Raw genomic sequence first — 16723 nt, 5'->3', positions numbered from 1 at the left:
TGCACTTATCGAAAAGAGAAGGGGTTCGCCTACATGTAGGTGTTCCTGGTTGTGGCTGCTTAATGCGCCGTAGCTCCTTGTAAACCCTTATAAGTGCTACATAATTGGGTCTCAGAATCCATCATTGCAATAACCTATCTTTCTGAAAAATTGTATATATACTCACCGCCTTGGTAGATACGTGCGCTATGTAAGACTTCGATATTATTTAGAAGCTCATAAGAAATGTATTATTTTTGGATTTATGTAAATATATTTGACATGCTTTGCTATTCAAGTCTTTGCGAAGTTCAGGCCTGGAGTTAATAGGGTTAGGGTTAGGGTGAGGGTAACACAGAGACAATGGCCTCTGTTGCCCTAGGTCTTGATCTTGGTGCTTCTCAAGAATTTTCTAATAGACCTCAAGATGTTTCATTGGAATTGAAGGTGCCCTTTGCAAAGTGAAAGTGGCCTTGCCCTCTCAAAGATGAAATTCCAGGCTTTAAATAACTCTCAAAAGTATCAGGTTCTGCTGTTAGTGTAATGCTTTTGAACGACGAAAAAAGGTGATTTTCTGTAAAAATTATAAAATATGTAGTCAACTTTGGAGCTGAAAAAGGTGGTAAAAACCTTGCATGTGTAGCAGATGAGGCGTGCCTATGTGTCGTTATAACAATGGTATAATTGTTGGTGTTTCTGGTGATCGGAAGTCACTCGACTTTGTATTTTAGAAAGACATCTAAAGTGCAGTACTCTTGAATCGCATTCCAAACCCTGGTATATCCACTCATCCAAACACAAAACCATTAAATAAATAAAAAATAAATTCATTCAAAATAATGCCCTTCATCATGATAATAGTGTAACTACCGCTCCCCTTGAAATAAATTGTCACGTAAAGGGAAGGTATATGTTTGGTAATCACTCTTAAAATTAATGGCTGTGACAACTTTTATTAAAGGAACATTACAGAATTGGTTTTGCTGACAAAACAGAGTGCTGGCAGTGTAAGTACTTTATGTTAAATGTTAATCTGTGATCTACATGATTTTTGTTTCTTACCAATTCTGTAACGTTCCTTTAAAGCCATTATACACTTTCGGTAAACAGTATTGTTCAAGTCCCACACTTCGTGTATCACAACTTATACATAAAATAACAATCCTGTGGAAATTTAGGCTCAATCGGACATCGGAGTCGGGAGAAAATAACGGGAAAACCCACTCCTGTTTTCGCGCGTTTCGCCGTGTCATGACATGTGTTTATAACAAATCCGTAATTCTCGCTAACGAGAATTTATATTGTTTTACCGTTTTCTCAAAAAGTAAAGCATTTCCTGGACTAATATTTCAAGAGAAGTCTTTCACCATTACCTTCTGTAAACCCTGTAAATTATTTGTAAATCTGTGATTTTTTTTTTTCTGTACCGAAAGGGTCCAATGGCTTTAAGAAGCCTACAATGTACAGCAACTTTCGATTGTTAAGCATTTTGAGAAACGTGTCACTTAGAGGGAAAGTGGTTATAAATGTGAAAAGATAAGCTTTTATGCCCCAAAATTTGAAAATGAGAAGCTGTGCAGTAATGCTTTTCAGATTTTGAATTCCTATTACAAATTAGTCTTCATGTTTGGACATATCGTAGTGGATTATCGGCGACATCTCAAAAATGAACCACCTTATGGAAATATACTTTGCATTTAACATTTTTCTGCTAAGCAACAATATGTCACAGCAATACCAGTCAAAGACCAGTGAAATGGCATTTTGGCTGGTCACCTTATTCTGCTAAGCATATATTTGCTAATTATTAATTTTTGTGCTGAAGTAGCAGAATGAAACTAAGCTCTGGGTCAATTCCATGGAACTGGCCAAACACAGAAATTGTATTGTAATTTTGAGCTTTTTAAGCCTTAATTAAAAAAATTAAGGACCCCCTTATTTGCACAAATATCACCTTTTAAAACCATTTGGCATTGTAACATTCTCCCATCCATCGGTTTAATTGATTTGTATTTTCTATGGAGTGTTTTTTATCGTGATACGGTTGGATACGTTTAGATTACACCTGGATTCTTGATTCTATAGAAGTTGATGTCTGGGGGGGGGGGGAGGGGAAGAACAATAGGCAGTTTAGTCACAGAGATGTGGTTCAGGATGTTTCCTATGCCTTTAGATTAATGTATTAAAAGGGGATGTGTATTGTCCTGTTGGTTATCATGGTTATGGAAGAGAAATATGACCTTAGTTTTTAATGAACACGGCAATCTAAAAAGCCCACTGATACAGGGTTGAGTTATTTCATACTTTCGCTACACTGTACCTTGAAAGAGTTCACTGTTCCATCTTTTTCATAAAGATTTAGTTGTTGAATTCCTTTTATGTTCTTTTGTAAGGGAGGGGGGGGGGTATTGATAATTGTTTTCCTTACTGAAGTAACGTTCTCTCTTTTAGTGTATGAGTGTATTTAAAGATGACCTGTCAGAAATACACAGATCTTCAGAGACATATCCTCAGTTCAAAGCTACACAAGACTCAATGACTCCATTCGCCCTTCTCTCTCCTATCTTTTGGCACTCCTTGACAACAGTAGAGGATGGCTACATTATAAAGAGACAGAAGAAAGAAAGAGAGAGAGGCCTCCGATGTGGGCTTCACTGCAAAACAAATTGAATGCGCTGATTGACATAGCAGTTCTGTGCGGCTGTGTGTGTTTTTCCAGAGAGACAAGCAGTGTGTACAGGCAGAACTTTCCTGCCTTGTTGAAGAATTGACACAGTGCAGATTGCCAATCAACATAGTCGGCATCTGTAAACACTTCAGACAGAGAGGGCTGGCTGGAAAGAGAAAAAAAGAAGAGAGAGGAATGAAAAACCATCAGTCAGTTCCCCCTGTATGCCTGTGTATGGGGTGCCTCTGGTCTGATAATTCAATACTTTAGCTGGTACACAAAAAGGTCCTACATGTAATGCTAAAAAGTCTGTGGAGGTACTTTTTGTACGGAGAGAAAAAAAAGAGAGAGGAATGAAAAGCCATCAGTCAGTTCCCCCTGTATGCGTGTGTGTGTGTGTATGGCGTGCCCCCTGGTCTCATAATTCAATACTTTAGCTGGTACACAAAAAGGTCCTAATGCTACAAAGTCAGTGGAGGTACTTTTTGTACGTATGTTAAAGTGAATATTGGGTGGGACCCTGCCGGCTAAAAGCGTAACTAAAGTGTTGCCTTAGTGAAGTACTGTACATGTAATTTATGACTCGTGTAGTACTAGCTTGGGTTGGATTTAAATTGCTGGAAAGGCTTATAACGCTGAATCCCCATTTGTGAATTCGGCCATAATCATTATTTTGTGGTTTATTGGAGAAAACACAGTGGCAATACTCCTGTCTTGGATTTAAGTGTAACTGAAATGACATTAAGTTTGCTATGTTGTGGCTGCTCCTCACTCAATTTTTGTTTAGCAAAGGAATAAGTCAAGCAGTATATTTCAAATTCTACTTACCAGCTTCATGAAATCAGGCCCTGATGATGGAAGGGCTACACCACCGAGGACGGCTCTTGTTTTTGACTAGTAACAATACAGTCCTTCATTCCCTCATTCCCTGACAGTTTTATTGACTCCAGCTACACTAAGTCCGCAAAATTGATTGCATCCAATTTGCACACAAAGCCTACAACACTGAAGTCATGAATCAAGAATGCAAAAAAAGGCAGACATTTCTATGCAAACAGTAGACATCTACTTAACAAAAAAAAAGGTGAATGATTTCAAACAACTACAAAACCAAACATTTCATGGGTATTTGCAGGTTTAGGATAGTGCCTTGATTAGTCGGCCATTGACACTATAGATTTTTACATGGTATTTAATCTCAAAGACAATGTTAATGAAGTAAACAACTTAGTAAACAACTTTTAAAAAGAAATTGTAAATGGTTTGAAACCAATTACAACACCAAACATTCGTGACTTAAAAGGAAGGTATAGGATACAGTGCAGCAATCAGTCAGCCATTGACACGATAGATTTTTACATGGTGTTTAATCCGGAAGATAAGGTTAATGAAGTAAATGACTTTAATAGTAGACAACTTTAAAACAAAATTGTGAATGATTTCAAACAAACTACCAATCCAAACAATTCGGGTGTAATGGAGGTATAGGATACAGTCCCACCATTAGTAAGCCATTGACACGATAGATTTTTACATGGTGTTTAATCTGAAAGATAATAATAATGCAGTTAACAACTTTAATATAGTAGTCGACTTTTTAAAAAAAGTTGTGAATGATTTCAAACAAACTACAAAACCAAACATACAACATGTTCAAGGAGTTAATGGAGGTTTAGGATACAGTGCGTTGACTAGTCAGCCATTGACACTAAAGATTTTTACATGGTATTTAATCCAGAAGTAAAATTAAGTATATGTAAACGAAGTGTTAATGAAGTAAATGACATTATGAGTAAAAAAAAAAAAAAAATGAATTTAACTACAAAACCAAACATTCAAGGATATAATGGAGGTTTAAGATACAGTGCCTCACCAAAGACACTAAAGATTTTTACATGGTATTTAATCCAGAAGTAAATTAAGTACATGTAAATGAAGTGTTAATGAAGTAAATGACATTATGAGTAAAAAAAAAAAAAAAAAAAAGAAATTAACTACAAAACCAAACATTCAAGGATATAATGGAGGTTTAAGATACAGTGCATGATAAGGCCAGCCATTGGTGCTATAGATGTTTACATGGTATTTAAAGCCAGTGGACACTATTGGTAATTGTCAAAGACCAGTCTTCTCACTTGGTGTATCTCAACATATACATAAAATAACCAACCTGAGAAAATTTGAGCTCAATCGGTCGTCGAAGTTGCAAGATAATAATGAAAGAAAAAACACCCTTGTCACATGAAGTTGTGTGCTTTTCAGATGCTTGGTTTCGAGACCTCACACTCTAAATCTGAGGTCTCAAAATCAAATTTGTGGAAAACTACTTCTTTCTCGAACACTGCGTTACTCCAGAGGGAGCTGTTTCTCACAACGTTTTATAGTATCAACCTCTCCCCATTTTTCGTTACCAAGTGAGGTTTTTATGCTTAAATAAATGATTATTTTGAGTAATTACCAATAGTGTCCACTGCCTTTAATCCGGAAGATGATTATTTTCATGAAGTTATTTCTACAGGTGGTACCATGGAGCAGCTGCTCATTGATAGCACTTCATCATTTTGCGTCTTCTTCATAATATTTCATGTAAATGTCAGCCAAATCAACCTCGTCATTTCATTAGCTAAGAGACAATTGACAAGAGGACATATTGAAGGAATTATGAGCTCGTGTGTCAAGTCTGACTAGAGAAGAGTCTGGACTGTGCGACTTGTAGGTGACTAGATAATTTCACGCTATGACCGCGAACCGATCTCATTTTTAAAGCTTCTGGGAATAGTTAATCTATCAGCCATCAATGTCAGAAATGTTCATTTTTCCCTTTTTTTTCATCTAAAATTGTACTGATCTACTTAACCACCCCAGTTGTTTTGGGGTTTTGTTTCCCTGGAGGGGGAGTTTTATTCAAGTTTCTTTAATGCTCAAAGCTACACAAACCACTGGTAAAACCAACTACTACAAGCGATATGAAAAGAGAATTGGCAATGGCAAAACAGAAGACCACCCCAGTTTTTATTGTTTGGTTATACCCTTGCAGTGATGTGTGTAAACCACTGTGTGCTTGTTAAAGGCAGTGGACACTATTGGTAATAACTCAAAATAATTGTCAGCATAAAACCTGTCTTGGTAATGAGTAATGGGGAGAGGTTGTGAGAAATGTCTCCCTCTGAAGTGACGTGGTTTTTGAGAAAGAAGTAATTTTCCACGAATTTGATTTTGAGACCTCAAGTTTAGAATGTGAGGTCTCGAAATCAAGCATCTGAAAGCACACAACTTCGTGTGTTTTTTTCTTTCATAGTTATCTCGCAACTCTGACGACCAATCAAGCTCAAATTTTCACAGGTTTGTTATTTTATGCAGATATATGTTGAGATACACCAAGTGAGAAGACTGGTCGTTGACAATTACCAATAGTGTCCGTTGTCTTTAAGCACTGCATACTTTCCAGTGTCTCATCAAAAAAATAAATCCACAGACATGTATCCCGGGTGGGATTGGAACCTGCAACCTTTGCCATTCTAGCGCTGGGCCCAATTTCATGGCTCTGCTTACCGTAAGCACAGAATCGGCGCTTACGGAAGCAGGGAATTCTTTGCTTACGGCAAGCGTATTTCACGGGTTAGCGGCGAATTTGGGCTTCTGCGCGTGCGTACTCCACGTTACTAGGCAGTCTACGCTTCTAGAAATTTGGCGCTAGCACGTGAGCGGGGAATCGTGATCGTAAGCGCAGAAATAGGCGGTAAGCAGAGCCATGAAATTGGGCCCAGATGTCTTACATGTACCACCTGCCTACCGAGATTGCCTGGCATCTAGAAGAAGTTAAATCATATATTTTAGCAGCGAGTACTGCAACAATTGTAAAATTTGTTCTGGGAATAAAGAGTTTTATTTGGTTTACCCATACACCGATGTTACGTGCTAAGCACTGTATACATGGGGTGCAATATGCGTCATAAACTGCTATATTTGATGTAAAACAATGGAAAAGTGCACGCCTGTACACGCTGCACGTGACTCTCAGCTAATGGTAGCTCTTCATGCGTGCCCATGACGCCTATATGCAATACATCTATACTCAGTCCTTTCCAAAGCATGCGCACATTTTATGAAACTCATTGCACGATTGGTTAGTGAACAGTGCGGTTGGGTTCATCTTTTAACAGCAGTGGCGACTATTGGTGATTATTTAAAATAATTTTTAGCATAAAACCTCACTTGGTAATGAGTAATGGTGAGAGATTGGTTGAATAAAACATTCTGAGAATTGGCTCCCTCTGAAGTAACATAGTTTTTGAGATATAAGTAATTTTCCACGATGTTGATTTCGAGACCTCAGATTTAGAATTTGAGGTCTTGAAATCAAGCATCTGAAAGCACACAACTTCGCGTGACAAGGGTGTTTTTTCTTTAATTATTATCTCACAACTTCGTCGACCAATTGAGCTCAATATTTCACAGGTTTATTATTTTATGCATATGTTGACATACACCAAGTGAGAAGACTGGTCTTTGACAATTACCAATAGTGTCCAGTGTCTTTTTAAAGACACTTGATGATTGTGCAAGCCAAAATGCGTTTTTCCCATAAAGATGGTGTCTATTGGGAACTGTTCATAAATTTCTATTGTACTTTTCTTCATTTTGGTTTTGATCTGGTTCTTCTTGGGTTTTTTTCGCAACAGATTTCTATGGTACTTTTCTCCATTTTAATCTTAATCTTGTCCTTGTTTTTTCTTCCAGCCCATGAAGGTGACGCTGATGCCGACGATGTTAGCCCCGGTGAGCTAGCAGATGACGAATCAGATGATGTTGATGAGAAGGACAGAGAGGATGCGGAAGAAATCCGCAAGGACATTCCACCAGTGGTGAAGAAAGAGATACTCGACGATGAAGGACAGAGAGGCTCTTGCGACCGCTCCTCCTCGTCAGCTGCCACCTCTCCGAGAAGCCCGCGCCATGGACCTCTGGCGTCGCCTGTCCACTCCCTCCCCGTCCCGAGCCTACCTTTCCCATCCACAAACGGTCCGATGACGATGTTGAGCAAAATGTGCACTGCTCTGTCGGGGACAGACAGTGATTCTGAGGATGAGGACTCGGAACTGGAAGCCATGCTTCGCTTTAATCAACTCGGAATGTTTGCCAGCGGCAACAGGCCAACCTTCCCGGAGCAGGAGGAGGCCTTGGACTTGAGAGTATCCAAAGTCAAACACCGGAAAGAGTCGCCGGGTCACAAGTCGAACGGCAGATCCAAGGCGAGATCAGATTCGTCCGATACGAGTCCGGGCAAATCGGTGAAAACCGTGTTCTGTGAGACTGTCCCTCGAGATGTACTGGCCAGTGTGTCCCGCTTACAAGCAGACTATAGCGTGCTTCCCTCCCAAGTCAGTCTCTGTCGTGGGATCAATGGCCGCTGTAACTTTGTCCTTTGCACCGATTGCTACCAGGCCTTCCCCAATGTGGGGATGCTGTCCTTGCATCTCATAGCTACTGGACACAATAGCACAAAGCAGCTGAACTCTGAACTCATGCTACAGAGAGGATACCTGGCCCTCATTCCACCAAGGACAGAGTTTTTCAGCACCTGTGCATTACGCAGGAAGCAACGCCTCCCTGCGGCATCCTCACGGAAGGAACTGTGTGCGTACACCTGTGCCACTTGCTCAGTCTCATTCCCAGACTTCTTAGACTATACTGTGCATCTAACAACAAGCGGACACGATAAGCAGGAGAAGCCGCACTCGTCACAGTCTAAACCTCCCGCTGGGGACTGTCCCGAGGAGATCCCAGTCAACCAAGTCCTGAAATGCATGATTTGCCAAGCTTCATTCCGAACCCTTAAAGATCTGACCATGCACATGGTCCGGACAAAACACTACAGTCATGTCCCAGGACACACCGGGATCCTCTTGACCAGAGCCAACGTCAAGCAAGATGAGAAAGGAATAGATGATGCGGAAGAGGATGGAGACATCTTGGAGGATGAGGAATGTCCGATGCCGGCCAATTCTCTCGTAGAAAGACTACCAGCCAATGTTCTGTCCCAAGAGACGGAGAAACTATCACGGAGAGAGCAGAGAAACTCCCAGAGCTCCGTCAGTTCGAAAGAAGAAATGTGTCAGACCGCGACTAAGGCTGCACTGAATCAGTTGTTGGCTGCTCGAAGTCATAGCGCTCAAAAGAGTCCCCCAGCTCTTGAGCGACCACACTCATTCGATTCTGAAATAAATCAAAGGACTACTAGCAAAAGTCGATCGCTCAAGTGTTTAGGATGCTATCACCTATTTGCTAATGTACACAAACTCACGGAGCACATGAAGGAGACGGGGCATTTCCTTGCTCCTGCCTTCGGCCATGATACCCTGCATAAAGAGGCAAGCTCAGAGCGCAAGGCACCAACAAATGGAACGAGTGTGCCAATGAAAGCAAGCTCGCCCACCAAGAAGCAGCATGTGAGCGGTGGAGAAAGGGAAGACTCCAGCCAACAACCGGGAGATAAAATAAAGATCGTTCTCAAGGACGGCGCCTCAAAGAAACAGCTGCTGAGTGTGTCTCAAAATTTGGATTCAGAGAGTAGGAAAGCAGCCGTTAGAAGTGACCGCCTGGATGACGGTGAAGACAATAAGTCAAAGTCTCAAAAGAAACTGCAGAAGGCCACTTCTGCTGAAAGCATCGGGGACGCTGTCTGGAAAGATAGCCTCCGCGAATCTCCTGTCTCGAATGAGCCACAAAAGCGCACAGATAAGACACCAAGTCCTCATGGGTCACCCCCGAGCTCGGCTATTAAATACGTGAGCCCGGATAACTTTGATGAGATTTTTCCTACCAACATGACCAATCTGTCTTGCCTCAAACCTCGCTCGTCAGAGAGCAGTGTAACAAACCCGCTCGATAAGCTCACATCCATGGTGGAAACGGCCAAAGAGACAAACTTTCATCCCAGGTTGCTGAGCAACAACCACTACCGAGTACCATGGATGCCATTGGTTGAAACGCCCCAGCACCAGTACGTGAACGGTGGAGGTATGTTCCCAAGTTATGCCGGTCTTGCCATGGTTTACAACGCTGTTTCCCAGGCGACAAGCCCCTCCGATGTCATCGCCTCCAAGATGGAAAAGCATCTCAAAGCGAAAGAGTCCGAAAATGTGACTGTGGCGGAGGCGATCGACAAAATCTTGTCCCATTCATTTCGGAAAGATGACAAGAGTCCTGAATCTCGTCACAGCCCAAAGCTCGGCCAGGCCACTGGAGGGCAACGCCACGGTCAACCCACTGAACTGAAATCAAATCTGATGGAAACTTGCCCATCGAACAAGAGTAGAGTGCATTCAAGAAAATCCTCCAGGCATGCACGGAGCGAACATCTGAAGAGATCCACAGACAACAAAGAGTCCCAAATCGAGCATCAGAGCCATAGAAAAATCGCTAAGAGGAGGCACTCACTGGCTTCGGAATCAGTAAAAAATTCACACTCGAGGGACTTTGTCGCCCAGGCCAAATTCATTTCAAAGAATACCCTCTCACTGAAGTCATTCAGGGCTGATGTTCAGTTTGCCGATCAGAATACACACTCTGAGAATGAGCCGCAGGCTACCGCGTCGTCGTTGTCCAACAACAAAAAACAGTTGGTGAGGGCGACGACCGTAAGCATCCCCGTTCAGAAATATGTTCAGAAAAAATGTCTAGCATCTTTTAAGAAGTCCAGTCATTCTTCGTCTGAGAGTGGCAGAAAGGAGAAGAATCGGACAGAGACTTACAGAGAAATGAGAAACACAAGAAATTCTTTCAAGCGGAGTGAGCATCACAAGAGACATTCGTTCAACAAGCATGTCGCGGAAGAGGGAATGAGAAGCGGTTTGCAAAACCATAAAAACAATTCGCAAAACCGCAGTCGGAATATGAATGCTCTAGATTTGAACAGCTCCCCTCCTGTGCCCGCTAAAGTTCACAACAGTGTGAGCAATAAACAGAATCACGACAAAATTACCACCACCCCTGAGAAACAAAATGGAGGTAGGGACAGGCAAGCCAAGACAAGAGATCTTACCTCATCCACCGGAGCGTCATGCAGTAGCCATAATGATGGTGTCAATGACCTGTCTCAGCGAGACAAAGTTAAGGTAAAGACTGAGACATGTCCAAACTTGTTCTCGAAAGAAAAACCAAATGCTCCAGCAGACATCCCTGAGGATGTCAAACCATTTATTTTTGATGGAAAGCACAGACATCTAGTTACCAACAGTGACAGTGTCGAGAAAACTCAGACAAAGATAGGAGAGGGTCATCAGTATTTGGCGCAGAATGGGGACACACACCATGATTCGACGGGTGACAATGAAATCATAACCCCCGCCGAGGGACCCATTAGTCGCCTCAAGCGGAGTCTGGAAATGTATAAAATGTTCTGCGACGGCGCCTCCACCTCGCACGAAAGACGACCCGCGATCTCGGACAGGAGCATCAGCAAGACAGCATCAGTAAAACCTCCAGGGAGGATCACCTCCCCATCCCCACCTCTGCTGGCGGCGTCAGCCCCGGGCTCGATGAAAATCAAGAAAGAGCCCGGGGTCGTCGAAGTTCAAAAGTGCCAAACTGGTGAACACGATTGCAGGTCCATGAAAAGCCACAGCTTGCCCGTCAAGAGAACCCTTAACAATAACATGCTGTCCTGCTCCACGGAGAGCAAAACTCCGGACTCCAAAGCCGGGAGTCGAACCTCGGTATCACCCGAGTCATTAACAACAAACTCAGCCACTGATGCTAGGCGCAGTGTCGTCCTAAGCAATTCGGACCTTGTGAAATATAACGACACTGCATTGTACAAGAACAGCGACCCACTACATGAAATCGACAAACTCGTTAACAGTACGACCGGGATCCAGCATCCAACTGTCCCGCCGAAAATCGCTCGGATTTCGGTGGATATGGCCAACAGAGGAGCGTACGTGATGAAACGAGAACCGGAGATCTACGTTAACCCGGGGATCGAGAACACGAAGACTAATCCGCTGGAGGAAATGTGTAAAATGCTCAACTCTACACACAGATGACACCATCATGGAATTCAGTATCAGGGTTAGTAGTTGCTAGACGTTTAGGTAGATATGTAAAAAAGTAAAATCACAAGAAAAAATGTTTTTGTCTTTGAGCTTATAAGAGTCGGAAGTCAAACTGCCCTATTCAGAGAAAGCTTGCAATGATACATTTTTTTTTACATTTTTATAATTGGGATTTTCAGGAGTGCTTTCTCCAACATTAAACATTTTTGAAGGAAAACGAATTACTGGAGTTAACCGATCCCCATTTTCTGTCAAAACAGAAAAGCCTTGAAAAGATTTATTAAATATCTGGTTTGGGGGAGAATCTTTGAAGTGCTCTAGAACTTCTTTCAAATTCTTTTGGGATTTCTTTTTTTGGGGGGCAAAACCCCAACTTTTGGGTGCAGTTAAAAAAAAACAACCATAAAAACAGCTTCAGAATATTATTGTTCTGGGCACTGCACAATAAAAAAACAACATTCTTTTATCAAAGGCCTGTATTGAAAAATGTGAGATATTGCAGTAAAACATTATAATTAGCTGTTGCAAACTGCTTACAAAAGGACCTATGGTATGAAAGCAACAAGTAGTTAACAGCCTGACGTTTCGACTCTAGCATATTCTTTCAGAAAGACTCTGCTAGGGTGGAAAACACCAGGCCATTAAAGGAACACGTTGCCTTGAATTGGATGTGGTCTTTTAAAAGTGTTTGGAACCATTTGTTATGAAATGCATATGGTTAGGAGATGTTTTAAAAGTAGAATATAATGATCCACGCAAGTATCGCTCGAAATTGCACGGTGTTCCTTTTACGTCCCGAACTAACATGGTTGGTCATTTCATGGAGAACAAATTTTGACTCCACAAAATGGCTGACCATGTTTCTTCGAGGCGAAAAGGAAAACCGTGCAATTTCGAGGCATGTTAGTCTGGATCATATTCTACTTTTAAATTATCTTTCTAACCATTTGCATTTCATACACTTAAATGGTTCCAAACGCTTTTCAAAGACCAACTCGACTGATCCAAGGCAACAGGCTCTTGTATAAACAAGAATCAATCAATCTTTAAACTGTATGCTTTTTTTAAAATTATATTAATACTCTGTTTTGTCTTTCTGTTGCCTGGCCAGTAACTAGTAAAACAATAATTGTAACCCTTTAAAGACAGTGGACACTGTTGGTAATTGTCAAAGTCTAGCCTTCACAGTTGGTGTATCTCAACATATGCATGAAATAACAAACCTGTGAAAACTTGAGCTCAATTGGTCATCGCACTTGCGAGATAATAATGAAAGAAAAAACACCATGTCACACAAAGTTGTGTGCGTTTAGATAAGTTATAAATCTGAGGTCTCGAAATCAAATTCGTGGAAAATTACTTCTTTCTCGAAAACTATGGCACTTCAGAGGGAGATGTTTCTCACAATGTTTTATACCATCAACCTCTCCCCATTACTCGTTACCAAGAAAGGTTTTATGCAAAAAATTATTTTGAGCAATTACCAATAGTGTCCACTGCCTTTAAGAGATGGTAGGTCCTGATTGTGGCTGATTTACCTGAAAATTTAGAATTAAACTTTTAATGTCTACATGTATCTACAAAGATTTAAAAAAATTCAAAGCTCTGATTTGAGGTATTGCACATGAAAAAAAATCCACCAGTGGAAATGGTAGTAAATAAAAAACTACCTGACATCATCTCAACAATTTGTTGTGCTTAGCAGCTCTATGAAATTGGGCCCTGGTCAGTTTTGTCTTTGAAACATTAGGCAGGTGTATTTTCTGAGGGTTCTTCCTGATTTTCACAATTTTTTTCCAATCTCCTTGAGCCTTTACATTGTCTTGAAAGAAGCAAAGCAGTCACAACAGGGAGAAAGAAGCATGAATTTTGGTTTTTACCCATACACCGATGTGTGTTATCACTGTATACTCAGTACTTTCTGTGTGGGATTCAAACCCACGACCCTTTCAATTCTAGAACATTGTCTTACCAAATAGACTACCGAGATTGCCCGGTAGCTAGAGGCAGTTCGAATCATATGAAAGGGAAAGAAAAAGTTCTTGTTTAGTCCAAACCTGTAGTTTTGTCTTTCTGGTGATGCACAGTGTCTTTAAAACTTAATAGAAACATCTGGGAGGTTCTGGCTTCAGAATAAGGGAGGGGAGCCCAAGCCCGCCAGCCATTTTGCAGGAAGTCTTACATTCTTCAACTGTCCTACCTGATTAAGCTCATACTTCAACAAAGGTTTTCATGCTGGTTTCTAGAATGAAATGTTCTGTAAAAACTTCTTTTGTTAGGAGACAAGTTCTCTTCCATATCCAATGACGTCCGACTCTTCTTTTAAAGGCAGTGGACACTATTGGTAATTACTCAAAATAATTATCATCATAAAACCTCACTTACTAAGGAGTAATGGGGAGAGGTTGATATTATAAAACATTGTGAGAAACGGCTCCCTCTGAAGTGACGTAGTTTTGAGAAAGAAGTAATTTTCCACGAACTTGATTTCGAGACTTCAAGAGGTCTCGAAATCAACCATCTAAACGCACACAACTTTGTGCGACAAGGGTGTTTTTTCTTTCATTATTATCTCGCAACTTCGACGACCAATTGAGCTCCATCTTTCACAGGTTTGTTATTTCATGCACAATGTTGAGATACACCAAGTGAGAAGACTGGTCTTTGACAATTACCAATAGTGTCCACTGTCTTTAAGTAAACTGTCCACTGATTTATGCAGGAGGGGAGAAGTTTCCTTGGTTCTACACGCATGTATGCTTCATTTTTGCAAGGGCAAGGGCATGAAAACATTTTCTCCTTGGAAAATGAGAAAATGAGCACCCTACATGTATGAGGAAAGTGTTAGTTTCTACTGGATCATTTCAAGGGCACCAAGGCATTGACCAGGGGGCATGGAGGCATTGACCAGGGGGCATGGAGGCATTGACCAGGGGGCATGGAGGCATTGACCAGGGGGCATGGAGGCAATCACCTTTGTTGCCTTTCGTGAAGTATAAGGCCTGGCTTTTCACTCAACTTTTGTCACTTCAAATTTCCAAACAGCTTTTGTTTGTTTTTTCTTCTACTCTTTCCCTCCATCCTTCATCTCTCCCTCCCTCTCTCTTTCTCTCTATCTCTTTTTCTCAATGGGCAATATTAACAATGTGATGAAAGGGCACCCTTTGAGGAAATTGCAAAATTTCTACTGGAGCATTTCATAAGGGCACCAAAGCATTGACCAGGGGGCATGGAGGCAATCGCCTTTTTGTTGACTCCATGAAGTATCAGGCTTGTTCATTTTGTTCTCATCAATTGCCAGTAGCACACGATTATATGAATGTATTGTAAAATTGACCCTGACTAGCCGGGGAGACTATAGTCAGTTGAAAAGTCAAGGTCCTTTTGAAATTTTGCTGACAAGCTAACGTCGCCGCTGAGTGTGATCCATCGCGTATTGACGATGTCATGCAATTGGCCTCATGCAATTGTCACTTAGGAACCATTAGGAGCATCTTTTAAACTTTTCGGTTTACATGTCTGAACATGCCTGTCGTCAAGGTATGTGTCATGTTCATTGAGTCAAAGCTACTCTCAATGTTCAAGCTGAGACATTGAGTTAACTTGATGAGATTCATTGTCAGACGTGCATGAAACGAATTCATTTTGAAATCGACTTCATTAATTTCATTTGTTGAAAGTGCTTTAAACTCGCAGTATTTGTAGTTTTTCTTCAACAGTTTAAAGCAGTTTTAAAGGCAGTGGACACTATTGGTAATTACTCAAAATAATTATTAGCATAAAACCTTACTTGGTAGTGAGTAATGGGGAGAGGTTGATAGTATAAAACACTGTGAGAAACGGCTCCCTCTGAAGTGACGTAGTTTTTTGATTTCGAGACCTCAAGTTTAGAATTTTAGGTCTTAAAATCAAGCATCTGAAAGCACACAACTTCGTGTGACCAGGTTGTTTTTTCTTTCATTGTTATCTCGCAACTTCGATGGCCAATTGAGCTCAAATTTTCACAGGTTTGTTATTTTATGCATATGTTGAAGTTCACCAAGTGAGAAGACTTGTCTTTGACAATTACCAACATTGGTACTCTTGAAAATGTATATGATATAAAGATCATTAGGGGTAAAAAACTTATTTTAATTATTTTTTTGGCAAAAAATATAGTAAGTGGCCTGTGTTTTGACCCTAGCAGAGTCTTTCTTGAAGACTGAATTTGTTTTCTGAAATGGTAAAATTTTTCAGAGGAGTAAAGTTTTGCAGGGGCAGGGCCCAAATAGAAACAAGGTTAAACTGACTTGATTCAGTAGTGACACTCCTCACGTCATGTGGGAAATAGTCATAAAACTTGTTTACGCACTCTGGTTTTAAATATGGAAACACCCATGCCTATAGTATACGCTCTAAAAAAAAAAATCAGTGATGGGGGCCATCATCATCAGCTTGTGTATTGTTGTGGGGGCCCCTTACTTGATGTCTTTAGTTTGGTTGACATACAGGAAACATGAGTGACAGGTCTCACATTAGAGTGACGGGAAATGAGCCCATAGGAGATGAAGGGGGTTGAGATGGAGACAGTGGTTGAAGGGGGGGGGGGGGTTACGATACGAGCCCCCCCCCCCCCCCCTGTCTGATATATCAGGATTTAGTGAGGGCTGGGTATAGTGGCAAGATGATAGGCCCCGGACGAAGCTACAGCTGCGTGTCAGCTGTAATGAAGACCGTACACTGATGGGATTCAGACTCCGGTGAGCTTCTCATTTTGCATTCCAAATCAACGTTTCAGACAAGAGACGGAAGCACACACACACACCGAGAGAAGACAAAAATAGCGGCTGAAAACGCAGCGTTTATACTCGCCTACGGTATCGATTTGATAATCCGCATCTAGATTGTGCTTCCTGGGAACCCGTGGAGAGAGGTGACGGTGGGAGATTGACAAGTTTATCTTTTCTGTTTTTTTCTTTACACCTCCATCGTATGAGTAATTTAAACTGCAAAAGGTATGGGCTTTTCTTTCTCTGGCATT

The 16723-nt window shown here is 41.2% G+C and overlaps 1 protein-coding gene across 1 annotated transcript in view; it reads left to right on the top strand.

Moving 5' to 3' along the window:
• LOC139935304 (uncharacterized) overlaps positions 1 to 16248 on the top strand; it is a 54419-nt gene extending 38171 nt beyond the window's left edge. Inside the window, exon 2 of the mRNA XM_071929829.1 lies at positions 7388 to 16248. Coding sequence (XP_071785930.1) covers positions 7388 to 11694 — 4307 coding nt within the window. The 3' untranslated portion in view covers positions 11695 to 16248. The remainder of the gene's footprint in view (positions 1 to 7387) is intronic.
• Positions 16249 to 16723: the final 475 nt, after the last annotated feature.

This window comes from Asterias amurensis, chromosome 3 (assembly GCF_032118995.1).
Source record: "Asterias amurensis chromosome 3, ASM3211899v1".
Lineage (NCBI taxonomy): Eukaryota > Metazoa > Echinodermata > Asteroidea > Forcipulatida > Asteriidae > Asterias > Asterias amurensis.
The sequence above is the reverse complement of the archived record's forward strand: the minus strand, read 5'-3'. Positions and strand labels throughout refer to the sequence as shown.